The sequence below is a fragment of the Sus scrofa genome, chromosome 13 (genome assembly GCF_000003025.6).
Source record: "Sus scrofa isolate TJ Tabasco breed Duroc chromosome 13, Sscrofa11.1, whole genome shotgun sequence".
Classification (NCBI taxonomy): domain Eukaryota; kingdom Metazoa; phylum Chordata; class Mammalia; order Artiodactyla; family Suidae; genus Sus; species Sus scrofa.
The window spans coordinates 3,389,026-3,411,708 of NC_010455.5; the positions used below are offsets into that span (position 1 = coordinate 3,389,026).

General features: G+C 42.7%; 2 protein-coding genes across 13 annotated transcripts in view; one reads left to right on the forward strand and one right to left on the reverse strand.

Moving 5' to 3' along the window:
* DPH3 (diphthamide biosynthesis 3) lies at positions 2,808–6,831 on the reverse strand. Its single transcript, NM_001243616.1, is given in 3 exon segments — positions 2,808–5,038; positions 6,000–6,074; positions 6,598–6,831. Coding segments are annotated over 3 exon segments (249 nt in total). The 5' UTR covers positions 6,706–6,831; the 3' UTR covers positions 2,808–4,972.
* Positions 6,861–22,683, forward strand: part of OXNAD1 (oxidoreductase NAD binding domain containing 1) — a 41,189-nt gene continuing 25,366 nt past the window's right edge. For 2 of the 12 annotated variants that reach the window (XR_002338144.1, XM_001925300.5), the window contains exons 1-3: positions 6,861–7,146; positions 15,627–15,744; positions 16,025–16,088. Coding sequence is in view for 9 of the 12 variants with exons in the window: in XM_001925300.5 (XP_001925335.4) it covers positions 6,876–7,146; positions 15,627–15,744; positions 16,025–16,088 (453 nt within the window). In the remaining 3 variants the exon portion in view is untranslated. Of the gene's footprint in view, positions 7,432–8,521; positions 8,669–13,173; positions 13,327–15,611; positions 15,745–16,024; positions 16,089–22,683 lie in introns of all 12 variants that reach the window. The other 10 variants (XM_021071349.1, XM_021071351.1, XM_021071348.1 and 7 more) reach the window with 10 other exon arrangements.

Here is a 22,683-nt window from a genome sequence, read left to right on the forward strand (position 1 = left end):
TTAAATGATGGGCATTCTGATTGGTGTGAGGGTAGCACCTCTTTGCAGCTTTGATTCGTGTCTAATAATTAGTGACTTTAAGCATATTTTTCATGTGCCTCTTGGCCATCTGTGTATCTTCTTCTATTTAGGTCTTCTGACCATTTTTTGATTGGGTTGTTTGTTTTTGTTGTTGTTGCTGACTTGTGTGAGCTATTTATATATTTTGGAAATTAAGCCCTTGTGGATCGCATTGTTTGCAAATATTTTCTCCCATTCTGTGGGTTGTCTGCAAATATTTTCTCCCATTCTGTGGGTTGTCTTTTTGTTTATGGTTTCCTTTGCTGTGCCAAAACTTGGAAGTTTGATTAGGTCCCATTTGTTTTATTTTTGCTTTTAGTTCTATTGCCTTGGGAAACTAACCAAAGAAAACATTGCTACAATTTATGTCAGAGAATGTGTTGCCTATGTTATCTTCCAGTTTTGTGGTATTGTGTCTTATGTTTAATTCTTTAAGCCATTTTGAGTTTATTTTTGTGTAATCTAACTTCATTGATTTATATGCAGCTGTCCATACACAGCTGATTGATACAGGCCAATATCAGTAATGAACTTAGACAAAAAAATTCTCAGTGAAATACAAGCAAACAGAATCTGAAAGTACATTAAAAGGATCATATACCTTGTTCAAGCGGGACTTATCCCAGGAATTCATGGATTCTTCAATATCCACAAATCAATCAGTGTGATACAACACATTAACAAACTGAAGAATAAAAACCATATGGTCATCTCAATAGATGCAGAAAAAGCTTTTGACAAGATTTAACACCAATTTGGGAGTTCCTGCTGTGGCTCAGTGGATTAAGAATCCAATTAGTATCCATGAGGATGTAGGTTCAATCCCTGGCCTTGCTCAGTAGGTTATGGATCCAGTGTTGCCGTGAGCTGTGACATAGGTCACAAATACAGCTTGGATCCCACATTGCTATGGCTGTGATGTAGGCCAGCAGCTGCAACCCCAGTTCAACCCCTAGCCTGGGCACTTCCATATGCCAAGGGTGTGGCCCTAAAAAGTAAAAAAAAAAAAAAAAACAAAAAAAACCCCAAAACACACCAATTTATTTTTTCTAGTTCTTTTTACCAGTAACTGCGTTTCTGTTGATAACCCTTCTTATTTCTTTCAGTATTTTCACTATCTCCCTTTTTAACTCAGCGTCCATTAGAAGAGGTCTATTTCATTGTTCTTTCATGGGAGTTATCTTGGTCTTTTAACTGGGAGTTGTTCCTTTGCTTCTTCGTTTTACTTGTATTTCTCTTTCTCTGTGAGTTTAGGAGAAACAATGGTCTACTGTGGTCTTAGAAGTCTATTTATATGCGGAAGCATCCCTGTGTAACTTCTGTGGGTTTACTATTTTTGATGTGAGGAGTGTTTTTAGAATGGATGCCTTCCACCTCTTTCTTCAGTGTGCTGGCTGTTATTCCTGTGATAGGAGGTTTGCAGGTGAGGCAGCTCATGCCCATGATGGCAGTAGTGGCTCATGCCTGCCTCCAGAGTGGGGGTGGGGTGGGGTGGATGCCCTGTCATCTGATAGCATGCTTGCACGGAAAGAGGCTCCTATGGCAGTCCTGCCCTTCCCCTCAGGCATCTCCCCACAACAAATGGGCCTTGCAGGCCCAGTCTTCTTGGGCTGCACCCTCAGTTGTGGCTGCACCACACCCCAGCCCCTTCAGGCTATCTCTTATGGCCAACCCTAACCCCTGGTCTGATCTCTGAAGCCCAAACTTCAGGGCCCAGACCCCACCTGCACCAGTGGATGAGTCTCACGCTGGGGAGCTCAGGGCCATGGCACCAACCTTCTGAGCAGGTCTCTCTCCGTTTTGCCCTCTGCAAACTGGTTGCTGTGCATGCCTGTGAGGCTCCAAAACTCCCCCTCTGTCCTGATATCCCTGCCTCTGGGGGTACTTCTCAGGATGTGGGAACCTTTCCTCTTTAACAGCTCTCTCCCAGGGGTACAGGTCCTGTCCTCCCCCCCACCTTTTCTTTTTTCCTACCCAGTTAGGTAGAGATTTTCTTGCCTTTTCAGAAGTCTAGGGTCTTCTGCCAGCATTCAGATGTCCTGTGAGAATCATTTGACATGCCTATGTATTTTTGATGTACTTGTGGAAGGAGGTGAGCTCCAGATCCTACTGCTCCATTTTGATGGCTCCCTCATTGATCGTCAGTCTTAAATATCAACCTTCCTTCCTAGCAATGAACTGAATTACTCGGCTAAGAATGTCAACTATTTTTGGAGTTCCTGTCGTGGAGTAGTGGTTAACGAATCTGACTAGGAACCATGAGGTTCGATCTCTGGCCTTGCTCAGTGGGTTAAGGATACGGTGTTGCCGTGAGCTGTGGTGTAGGTTGCAGATGCAGCTTGGGTCCCACATTGCTGTGGCTCTAGTGTAGGCCGGTGGCTACAGCTCTGATTTGACCCCTATCCTGGGAACCTCCATATGCCGAGGGAGCGGCCCTAGAAAAGGCAAAAAGACAAAAAAAAAAAAGAAAGAATGTCAACTATTTATGCCTTATTGCCACAATTCAAAGCTATTTTTTCCTGAATAACAATAAAACTTCAGAACCAAAACTCATGTGGTCAAACTGTAGAAAGAGTGGCAATTTCTTTCCTATTTTAAAACTTACTGTTCATATCAGAAACCTACTTATAATATCCCAAAGGTTAGATTTCCACCTCATATAAAATCACACTATAACCTTTTAATACATTAACACTGGTGTCTAGGGGAAGAATACTGCATGAAAACAAAGGGATATAAATAATCTTTTATTTAGCATGCCAATACAATTTATTCTGGTAATAAATTAATATGTACAGTTATCAAAAATGTTGGGTGCTTTCCACAAAATAAGGGTTCTGAATGTATACACTAAAGTACATGCATGATCCTTGTAGATCATGTTTAGTTTAGAAAGGTTTCAATTATCATTCCAGCATCTGCAAACTACAAAGCCTGAAATTATAGTACTGAGTTTGAAACCCCCTGAACCAGTCTCCTAATTGTACAGATGAGGAATCCACTAGCCTTGCCAAAGATCACAAAGCTAGCAAGAGACAAAGCCTGGATTACCATCAGTTCTCAGAGGCTCTGAAATGTCTGTTAAGCTAAACAAGGCACACACCACAAAGAATGCTAGTCAGACCTTCAAGACCTGGTTTTACCTTCTGCTTAACATAGCATTAAATCCTGATATGTGTTTTTGTGGTTAACAGATTTAGTGATTCACTTGCCTTGGAAACAAAATTGTTCTCATTATCACAGTTTATTCATCGCCAGTACCATTTGCTTCTTTTCTCCTGGGACGTCTGGACTTAGGGAACTTCTTCCTGCTCTTCTGTGCTCTAGCAGACTATGACACCAAGGATGTCTGTTATTGCCTGAAATTCATCATCAGTTATTGGTATCTACAAAACCTCAGTTTCTCATTGCAGCTCATCCCCAAGGGTCAACACACACCCTGCTCTGTTCACCTGAGCCGTCACTGCTTTCAAACAACTGTGGATTACCCCTGGGGCATCAGTGTCTCAAATGGGGATGGGGTTTCTCCTAACATGAAGCATGTGCCATATAATAGTTCATATAATATACCAAGCAGTCCTGGCATTCAATTTTCGGTGGTTAATTATGTCTCAGCCTAATGGCTCCACATAGCTATGCTGCTAGCAGGGAGAAAAAAAACACTTGCCTGTTTTAATTTAGACCCTCAAAGAGTGTGTTCAGCACATTTATCAGTTAGTAACAAAATGTTCACATTTTGGCAAGCTATTTTTCTAACTGCAGGAGCCATTCCCCAAACAACCTGCCAGACATTGGTTTGTTTAACTTTATATACACATAGCAAAGGTGTGTATATAAAGGGAATTCTGGACTTTCTATATGAGTGATTCTATTTCTTGCTACTATCAGGACTGTAGCAAAGGAAGACTGATAGCTTATCTTTATATGCTTTTCTCCAGGGCAAAATTTCTCTGCAAAGAGTGAATCTCTGATGTGGTTGCAGCTTATAGAAGTTTATCAGATGAGCCTCAAGGCATATTTTTTTTTTTTTTTAGGGCTGCACCCTCGGCATATGGAGGTTCCCAGGCTAGGGGCTGAATCGGAGCTGTAGGCGCTGGCCTATACCACAGCCACAGCAATGCCAGATCCGAGCCGTGTCTGTGACCTACACAACAGCTCAAGGCAACACCGGATTCTTAACCCAGTGATAGAGGCCAGGGATTGAACCTGCGTCCTTGTGGATACTAGCCAGATTCATTTCCACTGAGTCAGGATGGGGATCTCCACTCAAGGGCATATTTAACTAGAAGAGGCATCTCATTTTCAAATTCATCTTCAGCAAAAACAGGTGTTGTATAACGGAAATGGCATGCTTAACAGAACATAAACATTTGACTAACTGCTAGCTCTGGAAGACTGGCATGGCCAACTGAAGGTGCAATCCTGACTGACAAGAGGCAACTAATTTCCTTCAGTTTAGAACAGCAAAGATGATGTGAAATTAAAGAAATGGCTAGTTTTAATAATCTTAATGACCAACTAAAACATAAAATCCCTTTTTTAAATTAAAGCATCTTAATGACTTTAAGGTAGATAATGCTGTTGTCAGATAATGAAATTAGGTGTAAGTCATAAAAGCAACAAAACTGAGGGAAAGAAAGCACTGATTTGAAATTATCTTCTTTTAAGTGTGGATGGAAAATTAAGAACACTTCCAATTTTAAAGTTCTAAGCACAAAACCTGGGTATGTCATGTGGTGAACCTGCTTCTTCAATTGGAGATGAACCCAGCCGCCAATGGAAAGAATCCACACGCTAATGAACAGCAAACTACAAAATGATGGTCCACATGAAGAAGCCAGTGACTCTGCATTTGATTCTTCCACCTTGGCTCATTCCCAAAAGTTCAGGCTTTGAAGTCCTGAAGTCTTCTTTAGCATTTAACTAGTTCTTTGTTGGTGGAAGGGGCTGGGACTGTCTCTCCACAAGTAAACTGATCCTAAGGCGGAACAAGAAATTACATTCATCACCAAATGTCTGTGTCACAGATGCATCAATAGCAAACATTTATTTTGTTACAGATTCAATTCAGCTCTATTAAACGTAAGTTTTTCCATTCCTTTACCACTTCATCCTCATTCAATGAGTCAATCTCAGCACCAGAATCATCATCTCTACTTAATAAGTAATCACTAATATTCACCAGATACAGAGCAGCCTTCTTTATTGCCTTCCCCAAAGCAAAATGAGTTAACGAATTTGAGTTTTTAAAACTTTAATTTACAATATAGCTGCTTATTAATGTTTTTTTCCTGTTTGTTTTTGGTTTTGAGGGCAGCACTTGCTGCATATGTACGTTCCCAGGCTAGGGGTCAAATCAGAGTCACAACCACAGCAACTCAGGATCTGAGCCGCATCTGCGACCTACACCACAGCTCACTTCAAAGCCCTATCCTTAACCCACTGATCCATGCCAGGGATCAAACCCACATCCTCATGGATACTAGTCAGCCGTAACCCACAACAGCAACTCCCTTATTAATGGTTTTTAATATTTGTTTTAAAAACACAGCATTTACATAACACACTATTAGGTTTTCTTTTTTTTTTTTTTTTTCCTTTTCTTTTTAGGGCCCCAGCCCCGGCATATGGAAATTCCCAGGCTCAGGGTTGAATTGGAGCTACAGCTGCCTACACAACAGCCACAGCAATGCAGTTTCTAGGCTGTCTGCAACCCATACCACAGCTCATGGCAACGCTGGATCCTTAACCCACCGAACAAGGCCAAGGATCAACCCACATCCTCATGGATCCCAGTCGGGATCACTTCTGCAGAGCCACAATAGGAACTTCCCCAATAACACACTATTAGAAAACATTCTCCTGCGCTGACGTATCACAGGCAGACTGCTCTAGGTCTTTGCAACCCTCCTCCCACCTTTTAAAATTTGACCCCTTACTTTGTCATAAATCACTCTAATAATGAGTGAGCAGCTAGGGCACGTTGCCACGTCTTCCCCATTCTCCAAATCTTCCTACAACAAAATCAAACATCGTATGGTCAGCATAGTCTTCCCTTGGTGACCTCCTCCTTCCCCCAAACCTCCCACCTCTATGGGCAAGCTCCTTTGAGGTTGGCCTCCCCACAAAGCATGTGAGAACCAAAACACCTTCCAAGAGAAAGACCAGCCCCACTCTTCCCTGGAAGTGTCATTTGGCGGAAATACCTAGGAGGGTGAGTCAAGGTTCAGTGGCCTCAAAACCCTTAGGAAGACAAAAACACGTCTCTTCCTCCAAAGGAGTATCCCAGAAGTGGATCCTTAAGTGGATAGCGAGAAGACTGATGCCCCTCGCCATCCACACCCTACCCTCCCACCACCGGGGGCCGACTAAGCCAGAACTTGTGCCCACTGATAGCGCAGAGTCATCAACTTCGGGGGAATTCAAAAACGAATAAAGAAGGACGTGGGTAACTATAAGCCGCGCGGATCTATGGCAGAAACGCGGCAAAGGGAAAGCGCGCCTGCTCCGAATTGCCGGGCTGGATTCTGTAGCTACCTTGGTGATGCAGAAGTTATCCCCACACGGGCAGGGGTAGAAGTACGTCTCGGAGTCCTCGTCATATTGGAAGTCCTCGATCTCCACTTCGTCGTGAAACACCGCCATCGTCAATGGGACGAGCAGAAGTCTGTCACCTCCGCTGTCCGACCCAGGCCGGGGCCGGTCCCAACTTCTCCGGCGCCGGCCCAGCCGGCGTCGTCACCGCCCCCTTCCCCGGCGCAGGAATGACCGTTTCCGGCGCATAAACAATGACGTAACTATGGGCTTGAGGCCAAATGGGTGACCGGGTAGCGATCACCTTGGAGATGGCTGAGCTAGGGGGCGGAGACTTGAGTTACCGGCTCTCTCTGCTCTGTGAGGTCCCGCACCGCTCCACCCAGAGGACGGCAGCGACCAATGAAATGTGGGACTCGCTCGTGCGGCTGCTGCGTCACGTCCGGGACACAGGAAGCTCTGCGGAGCCGGGGGAGGGGAACTTGGCCCGGGAGTTAGAACTGAGTCCCCGCGGCAAAAGCGGGAGCGGAGTGGAACTTGCTTACTACGCGGGTATGGAAAGTGCGGCTTCACTTCGCGCACCTTAGACCTTAACCAGACCCCGAGCAAGGCCGCGGCCGGCCTAGGTGGCCTGCACCCGGCCCTCGGCGCTGCTAGGGAAAAGCGGGCGTGGTTTGCTGCGTCTGAGGCGGCGGCGGGAACAGCTCAGCCTCTTGGACCTCTGTCCCTGCCGCCCCAGTGGCGGACGAAAAGCTCCCTTGGAGTTTTGATTCACTGAGTGACCTTGAGCTCAGAGCGACGCGTAGTTTGTAGTTTCGGCTGCACTCGGCTGTTCAGGTACATCCCGCCTCTTCCTCACCCCAGATTATCTTCAGATGCTGTAATTTGGGCGAAAGGACCAAGCAGGATCTGTTAGGCAGGTTGAGTCCTCTTTGCCGAGCACGTAAGATTCTTAACTACAGTCAAGTGTTGCGCTAATTGTAATTCTTCCGTCAACCCTGGGAGTTTAGATGTTATTCCGTATAATTAATCTTTAAACTGAGATACAGAAAGTCAAGTATCTCGACTAAGATCACATACCTAGGAAATGAAGAGCCTGTATGTCCCCAAAGCCTAGGAACAAATTTCTTATATGAACCAGAGTTTCTTTCTGCGAAAGAAATGGCATCAACATGCGTAGTTATTATCTTGTGGTCTTTGTATACCTTGAAGCGGAGTGCAGTTGAAAGGTCATTTGTCTTTGGAGCAGTGCTTGTTCCTGTTGGTGTCAAACGGGGTTTCCTGGGTATTACTCCGTTGGTAGGCATTTATTCAAATCGTGGTAGAGACAGAATGCAGTGAAAGAAGAAATGCTGAGAAACATAAGATAATCTAGCTCTGGGAGCTGGATATTTACGTTCTTTGGGCCTTGCTTCCTCATCTGACAGAAAAAGGTTGAATTAGAGATGATTTACAAGATTCTTTTCAGATCTAACATTCTACTTTTGCATGGAAATTACAACTTTTACTTGGTTCAGCAGTCACTTCTGTCATGTTTAGTTTGTATTTAAATGATACATATGCATAATACATATGTCCACAGCCCTATGCTTATTTATGTATACACACTCAAATGTTTGCATGAAGTTATCAGTTTTGTGCACCCTAAAGTTCCACCTGGTTTAGGCCTTTTAAGGCTTGAAAACCTAAAGGCAGAGGACTCTTTGGGAGAAGATTTAGAAGTGACATTAAAGGGGTTCATAGATTATTTCAGAGGCCTCACAAACATTCCATTTTGCCTAATTGGAAATCTGCATAGCAGTTAGGAAACATTTGTTAAACATTTGTTAAGCTTGTTGAAGTTTAACTGGGATGATTCTGTTGTGAGCAAAGGAAAAATTCCAGCAAAGCCTATGTAGCTCAGAGGCTGCTCCCTGTATCTTTGTAGACACGGGTATTTCCCAGGTCATCTCTTGGAGAGAAGACAGGAGAGTGTCCAGTGTCAGTTCTGTAGTCCCATCCCAGTGATCATTTTGAGGTTGGGAACCATCTTTAGTTCTTTACTACTTTTGGCATAAGTACCTGCAAAATAAAGGTGACTTTTTTTTTTTTTTTTTTTTTTTTTTTTTTTTTTTTTTTAGCACTTGCTCGTTTGTTTTTGCTGAGCCTGTGGCATGTGGAGGTTCCTGGGCCAGGGATCCAACCTGTGCCACAGCAGCAACTGGTCTGCTGCATTGACAATGCCAGATCATTAACCCACTGCACCACAAGAGAACTCCAAGATGAGCCATTTTTGAATGTACAGAAATGGGTGCAGTCATATTTGGCTTATGGAAGTATAAATTGGTAGACCTTTTAGAAAGCAGTTTTAGAAAGGATCTATCAAAAACAAGTTGCTAGGGAATCTTAAAATCTGAGGTTAGTAAACCTAAAAGTTACAGGAGTTGGGTAATTTTTCTTTATAATTTTTTTTTTTTGGTAATTTTCCAACTTTTCTTTGTGCATTGCCTAAAATGGAAAAAGAAAAATCAGTGAACTGCATATTAATAATTAACACTGTGCCAGACCCTATACTAAATGATTTACATGCATCATGTCATTAAAACAGCTCAGTGAGGTACAGGTATCATTAATCCCATTTTCAACACTGAGAAACCTAAAATTTAGGGGCTTAAGTTTAGCTGCTGGCTTAAAAGGCAAAGCTGGTAAGTGGCAGTAAGCTACGGTGAGAACGCAAACCTGTCTGACCCCAGAAACTAGGCTCTTAATTACTTTTTTTTTTTTTTTTTTGTCTTTTGTCTTTTTGTTGTTGTTGTTGCTGCTATCTCTTGGGGTCCCGAGCATATGGAGTTCCCAGGCTAGGGGTTGAATTGGAGCTGTAGCCACCGCCTACGCCAGAGCCACAGCAACGCGGATCCGAGCCGCGTCTGCAACCGACGCCACAGCTCACGGCAGCGCCGGATCGTTAACCCACTGAGCAAGGGCAGGGACCGAACCCACAACCTCATGGTTCCTAGTCGGATTCGTTAACCACTCACTGCGCCACGACGGGAACTCCCTTAATTACTTTTAATGCCATCTTTGGTACATAGTGCTTGAAGCAGAGCCAAATTAAACACTCCTGGAGCTCTGCCCTAGTGTTCTGCAGACTCCTGAGTTTCTGCTAGAGCAGTGCCTTTTCCCTTGAGACCTAGATTTGGGGGTCTCCTTGGCCTTCTGTACTACTTCTGTCCTGCCATCTGTTCCTGTACCCCTTGTCTGGCCAGAGGTGGTTCCCTGTATGGTTCTGCCAGTTTGAGTTCATACTGTGCTGAGGAAAGTAAAACTGTAGCCAAACCTGTGATGGATTATTTTATGTCACCTGGCATTTTTTCTTTTTTTTCTTCGTTTTTGTCCACTCCATGGCATATGGAGTTCCCGCACCAGGTACCAGATCCGAGCTGCAGTTGCTGTGGCAACACCAGATCCTCTGCTGGGTGGGTATCAAACCTGCATCCTGGTGTTCCAGAGACATTGCTGATCCTGTTGTGCCACAGCGGGAACTCCCACCCAGCATTTTTAAATAAAACATTACAGTGGCTGCTAAACTTTATGTTTATTCCTGAAAGGGAATAGAAACATTAAGAGACATCTGGACTCTGAGAGCATGACAAAAGCAGGTTTACTAGGTGCTATATAATTATTTGAGGTCACACATTTATGGTTTAAAAATAATAATTTTTACAAATCATGACATTACCGATTGGGAAAATAACAGTGACCAAAATTCTGAGCAGGAGATTGTATTTAGTACTGTGTCATACTTACGTAATAGCAAACAGATCAGGCTGGGGAATTAGTTATTGGCAATATCAACCCATTTTTCTCTAGATTGTTTGGCAGGGGTCATGTATTTGGATTGATTTTTAGGAATGCTTCTGCTCACCAGGTATTTCCACAGATGCCTCACATTCCAATGTGGTAGTATTGGCATTCCCATTTAAAAATGGAAAAGGGGTGATTTACTCAAGGTCGCAAAGCAGAAGCGAGTCAGATCTGAGCCCGGTTCTGCTGGTTCTGAGTTGAGTGCTCTGTAATAATTTGTATTCAACTCAGGTGCCCTCACCAAATGTCAGAAGCCCCCCGTGCATCCTCAGTGGCACCTAGCATTCTAAATCAGCAGGTGCTGTGCTAGCTCTGTGAGTTTATTTCAGTGCATTCGTGCTCTTTGAGGCATTCTTGGTTTATCTTTCTCTCACTGCTTGCTCACACTTCAATCTATCAGCAACTGAGAGGGCTCTAATTTCAAAATCTTTTCCATGTTCATCTACTTCTGTCTTAGTTTTAGCATATCTTAGCTTAGCCTGGAGTCTTATAACCAAACTTCCTGCTACTACTCTTGCCCCTCTATGATCTCTTTACAAGGCAGCCTGAGTGATCCTTTAATGTAAATTAAATCTTGTCTCTCTACTGTTTTATTCAAACCCTCTAGTTTCTTCCCATCACCCTTGGAAGAATGTCCACAGCCTTCCTGTGGCCTGCTGTGGCCTGGCAGGTGTCCTCCTGCTCAGCCATATCTCCTGTCCCTAGCTCACTGCTCTCCAGTCACACTGGCTGTGCTTCTTCAAACACACCAGGATCATTTCTGTGATGGGACCTCTGCTCCAGTGCTCTGCGCTTGACACCTACTTGTCTGCCTCTTCCTTATCACCCAGGTCTCAGCTCAGATGCCTCTTGAGGGAGAAGTTTCCTGATATTCCCCCACCTACCCTGTCACTCTTATTTCCTTCATCACACTCATTGTAATCTGTGTGTGTGTCTTGTTAATTATCTGTTTATTATTAAGGCTTGTGATAAAGACCTCACAATAGCAAGGGTCTTGTGTCTTTATTGTGTCTCCAGGTTTAAAATAGTGCCTGGCACCCCAGTAATTGTTAAGCAGTATACATACATATATTGAACATACATGTGTTGAATATACTTATTTTAATACATGTTTGAACCAAAACTAGTATAGTTCATTCTAAATCTTAAATTTAATCTGTTGTAGTAATTTTTTTTTTTTTGGTGTTTTTAGAGCCACACCCATGGCATATGCAAGTTCCCAGGCTAGGGGTCAAATTGAGTTATAGCTGCCAGCTATATACCACAGCCACAGCAACGCCAGATCCAAGCCTCATCTTTGACCTACACCATGGAGCGGGGCCAGGGATCGAACCTGCGTCCTCAGGGATACTAGTCAGATTTGTTTCTACTGAGCCACGACGGGAACTCCATAATTTTTTTTTTTTTTTTTTTTTACTGCCTAAATGAACATAGGTTTTGCTTTGCATTTATGATGCTTCTCTTTGTTTCAGAAATAAAATAACTGGTGCGGTAAGGCTCATGAGGGTACATTGATAGAATATTCTTTTCTGTATGGTTTTAAAAATTACTTAAAATATGTTAATTTTCTATAATTAATTTTCTATAATTAGTTCTTATCTTGAGTATATAAAACCATTGGTCATATTTCAAAATATGGGTAGTTTTTTTTAATACCTATTGCTTTGGAAGGTACACAATTTGATTTTGAAAATACCCTTTATTTACCAGTAGGTGGCACTCTTGGTCATGCTTACCATTGTTACAAAATAAGATGTAAGTTTTTTTTTTTTGCTTTTTGTAGGGCCACATCTATGGCATGTGGAAATTCGCAGGCTTGGGGTCCAGTCGGAGCTATAGCTGATGGCCTACACCACAGCCACAGCAACGCAGGATCCAAGTCGAATCTGTGACCTACACCACCTCTCACGGTGACACCGGATCCTTAACCCGCTGAGCAAGCCCCGGATCGAACCCGCAGCCTGGTGGTTCCTAGTCGGATTCGTTTCTGCTGCACCATGACAGGAACTCCAGATTTTAGAATTTTGGAGAGAACAACTTTTATTATTATTTTTATTATAGTTGATTTACAACATGCCAATTTCTGCTGTACAGTGAAGTGACTCAATTTGTGTGGTGTGTGTGTGTGTGCACATTCTTTTTTTACATTATTTTCCATCATGGTCTAGCCCTGTGCTATATAGTAGGACTTTATTGTTTATCCATTCTAAATGTAATACTTTGCATTAGAAGTATTATGGGTGTGGGTGTCCCTCCCACACCCTGACTGCTAAAGAACAGCTTTTAAAAATTAACATTTCTTTGTTTTCCAATTCAGTTGAGCAGTAGACCTTTGAAATAGTATAACCACCAAAAGATGTGTCTTAGATGAGGACAGCTTATTTTAGCAATAGTTTTCCAAAACATTGAGCAGAACGGGATGCCCATATTTAACTATGTATCAGTTAAATTTTTTCAGGGAAGTTGGCCTTAAATGACATGTAACCGTGTCATTCCAGCCATTGGTCTGGTCGTTGATGGGTGGGCATCATAAGCAGCAGGAGTTTAAGACAGATCAAGCAAGGTGAAAAAGACACACAGCAAGAGAAACACTCAGACAAGAAAAGTGAAAATGGGGAGGAAGAGTGGATGGAAAAGGGGTCGTTGAATGTAGGCTTGCTTTGCAGCTAAGAGACAATAGTGCTTTTTAATAGTTTCCCCAAGCATTGTTCTTATACGTTGTCTCTGCCATTGCAGGAACTTTGTGAGAATTTCATTATATGGAGACACTGTTTGTGTTCCAGCTGGTGTATATCCAAAGGTCCAGTGTAATTCCAGGACCGGAATATTGCATGTCAGTCAGTCAGCCAGCCATACACGTAATGACTTCTAAACTCATGGACTTCTAAAGTAAGTTTTGCCTTCTTTCTTTCAACGATGGACGTACCATTTTTGGTGTATCACATTGAAGGAGAGAAACTACATTTAGTAGTCTTACATGAGGTGAAAGAGGCCTTATACTCCGTCATTTAATAGAGAGAAAAATAGCAAGTAGCATTTTTATTCACATGATGCTGCATAATACTAAGGCCAGAAATAGACCTTTTGGAGTTGCCGTCGTAACTCAGTGGTAATGAACCCCACTAGTATTTATGAGGACATGGGTTGGATCCCTGGCCTCACTCACTGGGTTTAGGATCCAGTGTTGCTGTGACCTGTGGTATAGGTCATAGACGTGGCTCGGATCTGGTGTTGCCGTGGCTGTGCTGTAGGCTGGCAGCTGCAGCTTGGTTTTATCCCCTAGCCTGGGAATTTCATATGCCGTGGGTGCAGCCCTAAAAAGACAAAAAGAAAAAAAAAAAGAAATAGACCTTTTATGAAGACTAGTTATGAAGCAGTGGCTTTTTGATAGTTGGTTATAACTGAATAAATTACGTATGGACTGATATCACCACTCAGTTTATTTACTCTTGTATATTTTCCTTTGTCTTCTAAAATGTAAGCTCCCTAAGGTCTTTGTTTTGTTCATTTCTGTGTCGCTAGGGCTTTCCACATGATGGGCTCTTAACAAATATTTGCCAAGTGAAGGACTAAATTAGTGATGTGAAGTAGGAATGTAAGCACAGTTTGGTGGAATATTTTTACAACTAAAATGTATTACAGTTCATTTATATTGTATCTTACAAAGAGCTTAGGAAATAGAATGCTCGCATGCATTTTCACTTATTCTCAAGCCAGGATAGTGAAGGACAGGTATATATGACAATATAACATGCTAAAAGCGGCCACCTTAGGCAAATAAATATTTAAAAATTGGCAGAGGAAAATAGAATGATAGGGAACAAAAAAAAAAAAACTCATCTGACTCCCAATCATTACTTTCCTGATAGGCCAGTAGTTTTTAGAATTTCAAATGTTGGAGAATCTTTCTTTCTTTTTTTTTTTTTTTTTAACTTGTTATTGAAATATAACATAAACAAAAGTCCTTAAATCCTAAGAAAACTGCTTGATTGAATTTTTTAAGACTTAATTTTTTTTAGAGCAGTTTTAGGCTTCCAGCAAAATTGAAAGGTAAGTACAGAGATTTCCCACACCCTCCTGGCCCCCACATATGTGTTAAGTTTGTTACAATTGATGAACCTAAAATGATAGAGCATAATTACCCCAAATCTTAATATCATGGTTCAGTCTTGGTTGCTTGTCTGTGGATTTGGACAAGCATATGCATATATCCATCATTATGGTATCGTACAGAGTGTTTTTACTGCCCCCAAACTCCCCTGTGGCCTGATGAATTTTTTTCAAAATGAAATTACTCATGAAATCATTCAGACTAAGAAACAACATTGTCACTACCTCTTCATCAAGGGTAACTGCTAACTTAATAGATTGTTTTTTGTCTGTTTTTGTATTTTCTGTGACTGGATTCATAGAATATGTGCTTCTTTGAGTCTGACTTCTTTCATTCTTTTCATTTGCTGTGATATTTTTGATATTCCATCCATGTTACTGCTGTAGTTGGAGTTTTCTTATTCTCATTGCTGTTATCCTCAGAAAATGTGTCTGCCCCTTTCAGTTTAACAAGAAATTATTAATAACTTAGGTGGTGCTTGCTCTTTGGGTGGAATATAATTATTGGGCAGTTATAAAGTCTACTGTTCTCTTCTGTAATAGCATAAGATTTTTTTTTTTTTTCTTTTTACAGCTATTCTTTACAGCATATGGAAGTTCCCAGGCTATGGGTTGAATCAGAGCTGCAGTTGCCAGCTTATGCCACAGCCACCATAGGTGTAGCGACCTACACTGCAGCTCTTGGCAACACTGGATCCTTAACTTGCAAAGCAGGGCCAGGGATCAAACCCGCATTCTCATGGATGCTAGTTGGGTTCATTTCTGCTGAGCCATGATGGGAACTCTGTAATAGCATAAGATTAGTCACATAAATTTGGTCAGAGAGTTTGGAAACTAATAGAGAAAATGAATATTTGATGGCACCAGTAATTACATATGTATGTACTGTGAAGATGAGTCAACTCTAAATAGCAGCAGAAGCTGTCAGGCTGAAGTTAGGCCCTTAATTGTTTTGCTGTTACATCAGCTTATAGCATTGCCAACAAAAATTCAAATTCTTCTTCATTGGTCCCTAAGATGGTCTGATAATTACCTACTTTTTCTGAAAATATTTTAACTTTCAGTTTGATGTTTCCCAGAAAGCACCATGACTCTCATGATTCCTGGGTTGCTGAGAGGCTCTGTTGGTGCCATCTGCTTGCAGGCTGCTTCCTGGAGATTGACACACAGAACTTTGCGCCACCTGACTCTAAGCAGGTGAGCTGTCAGCCCTCGGTGTCGTTTGAGGTTGATTTTCAGAGCCTTGGCCTGCTGGTGGTCCTGGGAGGCACAGCATAACATCTTGCTTAATTGTGCAGTTCGGCAGTGGGTCTCTGAGCTTTAGTTCGATGTGCAGGTTTCCATGGGCTTTTATGTTGTATTTTGGATAGTCATGATATCACTATCCTGTTCAGGTATTGGATAGTCATGATAATAACTAATGTGATTAAGTTTGTGAGGATAATACGTAATAACCTCATTTTACTTTCTGTTAAAGCCTAATGAAATCCAAAAGGAAAACTGATCACTTGGAGAGAACTGCAGATGTCCTTCGCCGGGAGGTTTGTATCTCGGGCCAGGGCAGGTTCTCCTAGCCTGGCAGTTTGCACCCAGTTAGGACTGGCTTACAGAGAGGGCAGTAGATGAGCTGAACTCTTTGGAGGACAGTCAGGGAAAGTGTGTAATTTTTTCTTCAGCACTTTTTTGAACAGGGCTTACGGCCACTGATGTGAATAGATGACAGCAAAACACTCAAATTGTTCTCTTTGATCTCAGAATGAATGGATTCGTTTTTAATGAAGGGAGTGTAGCAGCGATGGAGGGAACTATCCTCACAGGCATAATATTTAGGGTTAGATTTGAAGGCTAGAATTTCTCCTAGCGCCTACATTTTATAAATAGCACCTCTTTCTTTCTTCCTTCCTTCCTTCTTTCTTTCTTTCTTTCTTTCTTTCTTTCTTTCTTTCTTTCTTTCTTTCTTTCTTTCTTTCTTCTTTCCTTCTTCCTTCTTCCTTCTTCCTTCCTTCCTTCTTTCTTTCTTTTTTTCTTTCTTTCTTTCACCATGTCTCAAGGTCCTTGTTCTTATCTCTACTTTAGAACAATTTCTTGTATCATCAAGGGAGAAAGCACTAACATCTGAGAAAGGAAGGCAGATGTGCCCTTGTTACCCTTCCCATGTGCAGATTTATCCACCACATTCAGACCGTAGAAAGGCACTTGGAGGGGTGTCAAGGGCTGGGAAATAAAGGATCCTCACCCTTTACCTCAGTGAATAACCCCATTTTCTTTTAAACACATAAACTGGATATGATCTTGCTTTTTTGAATGATTCTTCACATATTTGGATATATTTAGTCTAGTTTCATAAGTGTATTTAAACAGTCAAAAACCCTGGGAATTCTCTCATGACTCAGCGGGTTAAGGATCTGGTGTCATCGCTGCTGTGGCTCTGGTTACAACAGTGGCATGGGTTTGATCCCTGGCCCGGGAACTTCCACAAGCCAGGGGTGCAGACAAAAATAAAGCAAAACAACTTTATTTCTATAAAGAAGGATTATACACTTTGATAAACATGGTCAGAAATTGTATTGTCAGTAGTTTAATTTTTAGAGTTGATGGTAGAATATACTTTAAAATAAAAGTATTATTTAGGCCCCACTTTTCAAGCTTACCCTACTTTCAGAAAATGGCCTTGGGACTAAGAGTGGTGTGTTTGCGGATTCAGCTTTAAGCCAGTGTGTTTTTGAGTAGTCTGTGTAAAATTAGTTCAGCACAACAGATTTATGGATGTATTAGAAAATATACTTTTCTCACTGATAAGTCTGAAAATACTTTTTTGTTTCAACACAAAAATGCAGATTTCTGTAAATGTGAGATTTGTTAGGATTTCTTTTTAAAAAGTGAAACCTTGCCAATTTTGAAGGAAAAAAGTTTATTTTTTTTCAGCCTTTAGGAGTTGCCGTCATGGCTCAGTGGTTAACGAATCTGACTAGGAACCATGAGGTTGTGGGTTTGATCCTTGGCCTTGCTCAGTGGGTTAAGGATCTGGCGTTGCCTTGAGCTGTGGTGTAGGTTGCAGACATGGCTCGGATCCCACATTGCTGTGGCCCTGGTGTAGGCCAGCGGCTACAGCTCTGATTGGACCCCTAGCCTGGGAACCTTCATGTGCTTCAGGAGCGGCCCAAGAAATGGCAAAAAGACATAAAACCAAAAAAACCCCCAAGAAACAAGCTTCAGCTGTACTCTTTTATGTTGTATCTTGAAGCAGGTAGATTTAAGAGTTGGGTTTGGCAGACTTTACATAAAGGGCCAGATAGTAAGTATTTTAAGCTTCAAGGGCCATGCTGTATTAGTTACAGCTCCCAGACTCTGCCTCTGTAGTGTGAAGATAGACGTAGACAACATATAAAGAGGTTGGTGTGGCTGTTTTCCAATAAAGCAGTATTTATAGAACACCCAGATTTGGCCTGTGAATGGATTGTAGTTTGCCAATCCCTGAATTAGAGTTGCATTTCAGAATTTTACAGGACAAAATTATTGGGACTTTTGGAGAGTTATTTTGAGCTAAGGTTAAGAAAACTACACAGAAAGTTAATGTAAACTCTGATAGTGTGATCGAACATTTGGGAGTATTAATGCCTGGAAGTCAGAATTAAAGGGTAATTCTAGCCATGGTATCACCTGGGAAGGGGATTTTCTCCTTTCCTCACTTCTGTTTCTCATTTCCACTACTCTACCACACAAAGTAAGAGTGGGGAGCTGGGGGGAGTTGAGTAAAGCCAGGAGGTGTCTAGGGCCACGAACTCAGTGGTATTGATTTTGGAGAGACAGCAGTGGGTGATGGCTTGAAGCAAGATTTTAATTTTCTGCTCAGGAATTGAACCTGGGCAGCCTGGATGAAAACCAGGAATCCCAGCCACCAGACTGGTTGAGACTAAAAGCAGAATTGCCCTGATTCTTACCCCCTATTGTTTCAGGGAGCAAAGACTGTAAAAATAGGTGTAAAGTTTATTGTTAGAAACACAGTACAACATGTGGGAGAGCACAGAATCCAGAGAATTAGTCTTATTTATCTAAGGCAGAAATAAAGCAGTAATACGCACCCAAAGGAGAAGTGAGGGCGCAGGCATCCCCCTCAATGAGGAGCGCACCAGAGGGTGACTTAATTTACTTACATAGGGCATTTCCTCTGGAGCCTAGTCTTCCTTTCCAATTATCTTGTTTTATTTTGCTACACCTGACCAGACCCAGGGCCCTCCCCTGTTCTGTGTGCGCATCTCTTGGTCAAGATAGATTCCAAAGCAGAGCGTGGTGGGAAGGTTGTCTAGACTTGTTAGGGCCTGGCACCCCCTCCCTTTCTGACCCAGAAGGGTCTCTCTGCCTATGTGTAGTTGGGGTCTCCCTGATCCTGAGGTGGGGAGTACGTGACCTCTTTGTTCTGTTCAAGCAGGACTCAGCCCCCTTTGAACCTGGCATTACCATTGTTTAACAAGTTCACGGAAGACAGGTACAGTTATTTGCCTTATGCCTGTTGTTATTTCTGTCTTGAGGTGTAGATAGGTGTCTGGTTGTAAATGTTTGTCCTGGAGTCCACCTATCTTCTGCCTCAAGAAGTGTAAATAAGAGGCTAGTTGCAAATCCATGCACCTCCTGCCTCAGTATAAGGCCGTCAGGAGCTCCCCACCTCCCTCCAGAGGGCAGCTTCTAGCCATAGAGCAGAAGCTCCACTGAGACTTGTCAGAATGACCTTCACCTCAAGCCTGCCAGTAACACCACCTTCTTATAGTTCTTCCACCCCTCCTGCCTTTCCTTTGTATGGTGAGTATACTTCACAGGACTCCCCATGTCATCTGCCCTTTAGGTCCAGTTTGGGAGGCAGCCTGAGGATAGAGTGGCATTGTTACACCAGAGGCAACAGAGTCCAGGCCAGAAGAAAGCTCCAGGTTTCTGATTCCTAGGCCAAGGACCCTGCTGCTTCCCCTGTAGGTTGGAGTGAGTTGAGAATGGAGCACTGACCCACCCAGAAGTGGCCTTTCCCTTCTAGGCCTGAAGTCACCTCTGGGGGATTTACTGAATGACCGTGTTTTGATGTTAATGACTCTCAGCCGGAACTGTAAGCTGTAGGGAGTCCTGCTGATGCTGGAAACTGAGCTCTGAACTGAAGGACATTTGACTTTATGTTCAGGTTTGCATTTTTCCCCTAAGCATCAAGACTAAGCAGTCTGGATATTAATATATATATATATATATATAGAGAGAGAGAGAGAGAGAGAGAGAGAGAGAAATGTCAAGTAGAGTAGAGAGATTGTGATGCAGTAAGGATTTCACCCAAGGAGTCAGTTTGTGCTTGGCCTCTGTAGAAGACTGGCCCTCTGAGCAAGACATAATCTTTTCATGAGTTGGATGGAAGGGTTTGGTGACGAAAGAATTTTTAAAATTACTAATTCTTATGCTTCATTGGGGAATATGCCCCACCTGAGGCTGGGTCCTAAGGTTGTAGTGTTGAAAATTATAGGTAAGTTTCCTGATTTTGGACTCTAGTGAGACTCTGCTGCGAGTGGAGGCCTACAAAGAAGGAGGCCTCTGTAGCTGCAACATCTCATGCAGTGCTGCCGTGACATAGGCACTCAGTACGAGTTTCATTTTGTAGAATGAACAAGTGTTAAACTGTGGGCAGAGAATGATGCCTGCCGTTTCCATAAGCAAAGGATATTGCAGCGGTCAAGCCCTCCCTGGGCCACTGTAGTGCTTCCTGACGGTACACCCTGAGGAGATTCAGGATAGAGAAAAGCAGGATACTGGCCTAGATGGTAAAGGTACACATCAAAGGAGTAATTTCAATAAACTCAGACTCCTGCATCTTCCCATATGTAGAAAAACGCTAAATTCTTTAACTTGAGATGTCTGGTTTTTCTTTAATTAGCAGTAATCTTTTGAGGTTTGACTACCTGGGTTTTTTCTTTTTTGCAAAAATTCCTATATATTCTGGCTCCTTTTTTACCTTTTTAGACCAGTCTCTCAAAGATATTTGAGAGGCTGTATCCTGGGCTTAAGTCTTCAGTAAGTCCACTGAATAAAACGTAATTCTCAATGTTTAGGTTGTGCTTTTTTTCCGGTATGAGTCACTTTGTAAAGGAGAAACAGATAAGATATACAGATATAGATATACTGATAGATATACAGATAGATAAGAGCTGGAAAAATGAGAACTTGCCTCTACCCTAGAAGGCCCCTCTTCTCTAGGCCTGGAACTCGTTAGTGTCTAAAATGTATGCTGTCAATGCTTTTCACTGACACACTTTTGTTCAAGAAATTACGTAATTGAAGAGGCAAGGCTCTTTTTCATTTTTCCCATGGGGAATCCAATCCGATGAAATAGGTTTTATTTTAAATCCAGTAGACACGTATTGGGTGCCTGCTGTAACCGAGCCCTTTCCCACTGTGGGGAAGACAGCTGCACAGGAGCAGGCAAAGCCCTTCAGTATGTGGAGCTTCATTCTGGGGCAGGTAAACCAGAGAGTGTCCAATGTGATAACTGCTGTGAAGGAAGTAAAATGGAGTCATGGGGTTAGTGGGGTGCAGTGCTGCTGTTTCAAATCGGGACATACATTTGAGCTGAGACTTCAATGAGGGGAAAAGCCACCAGCCACGTAGGCAGCATTCCCAGTGGAAGCACTGGCCAAGGCTTTGAGGCAGGAATGAGCTTGGCATATTCAGAGGAAGGTGGTAGATGAGAGGTAGGCAGGGCCCAGGCCATATAATCTGCTGTGGCCTCGGATGAGAGTTAGGGCTTTATTCCCAGGGCGATGGAAGCTTTAAAGCAGCGAAATGACGTGTAGTCTATCTTTAAATGGGTCATCTCCTTGCTCAGTAGACCACTGCAGTTTTGTTGTGCTTTGATATTAAGTTGGAGGCTACTTACTGACAGTCCCGGGGGAAATGATGGTGGCTTAGATAGGGTGGTCATGGTGGGAGTGGGGCTGATGGGATTCACAGAAGGGGCGTGGCATACAGTTAGTGAGAGAAGGCCAGGAAACCAAGATTTAAATACTGTGGGATTTAAATACTGTGGGAAGATGATTGCTGGTGGCACATATTTGCTAGAATGGAGAATGAGTTTGGAGGAGTGGGAATAAAGAGCTCAAGTTTGAAATAATCTGGGGTGGCAAGTGGATGAAAATACAGATGAGACAGGATTAGCCATGGGTTACCATTGAATCTGGGTCCTGGCTACATGGAGATTCATTATACTATTTTTACTAGTTTTGTATATATTTGAAGTTTTCCGTAATAGGAAGAAACTTTGAGAGATAAAAGAGTTCTGTCGAATGTGTCGTTTGAAATGGAAATTGAAGTTGGCAGTTGAATATACAAGATTGGAGTTCACTGCTAGTGATGAAAAGTGTAAGCCACTTAGAGGGAGAGGGAGAGGGCCCAGGCCTGAGCCGGGGGTGTGCCAGCATCTAGAGGTCAAGCAGAAGAGGAAAGGCCAGCAGAGGAGAGGGGGAAGTGTGGCTGGCAAAACAGGCGTGTGATCAGCAGGTGTTGGTGAAGCCAGGAGGAAAAGCATTTGGAGGAGGGAGTGGCCAACCGTGCAGAATTCTGCTGCGAGGCCATCATTGGGTGGGGCAGAATGGAGAGCAGGTGACCAGAGAGTGACTGGCTTTTGTGCATCACTGAGTGAATGCCTGACAGATGGTGTTGGAGAGAACATTGGATTGTATCAGAGAGAGCGAGGGAAGAAAGTGGAACCAGAGAGTTCCTGTTGTAGCTCAGTGGTTAAAGAACCCAACAACTATCCAAGAGGATTCAGGTTTGATCCCTGGCCTTGCTCGGTGGGTTAAGGGTCCAGCATTGCTGTGAGCTGTGGTGTAGGTCACAGATGTGGTTTGGATCCTGTGTTGCTGTGGCCATGGTGTAGGCTGGCAGCTACGGCTCTGATTTCGACCCCTAGCCTGGGAACCTCCATATGCTGCAGGTGTGGCCCTAAAAAGACAAAAAAAAAAAAAAAAAAAAAAAAAAAAGAAAAGAAAAGAAAAAAGAAAGTGGTGCCAGGACCATAACTCTTAGGTTTTTTATGTGGATGGAGCAGAGAAGTGGGGAAACAGCTGGATTAAGGAACTGGCTTGTTTTATTTGCTGTATTCTGAGAAGCAGC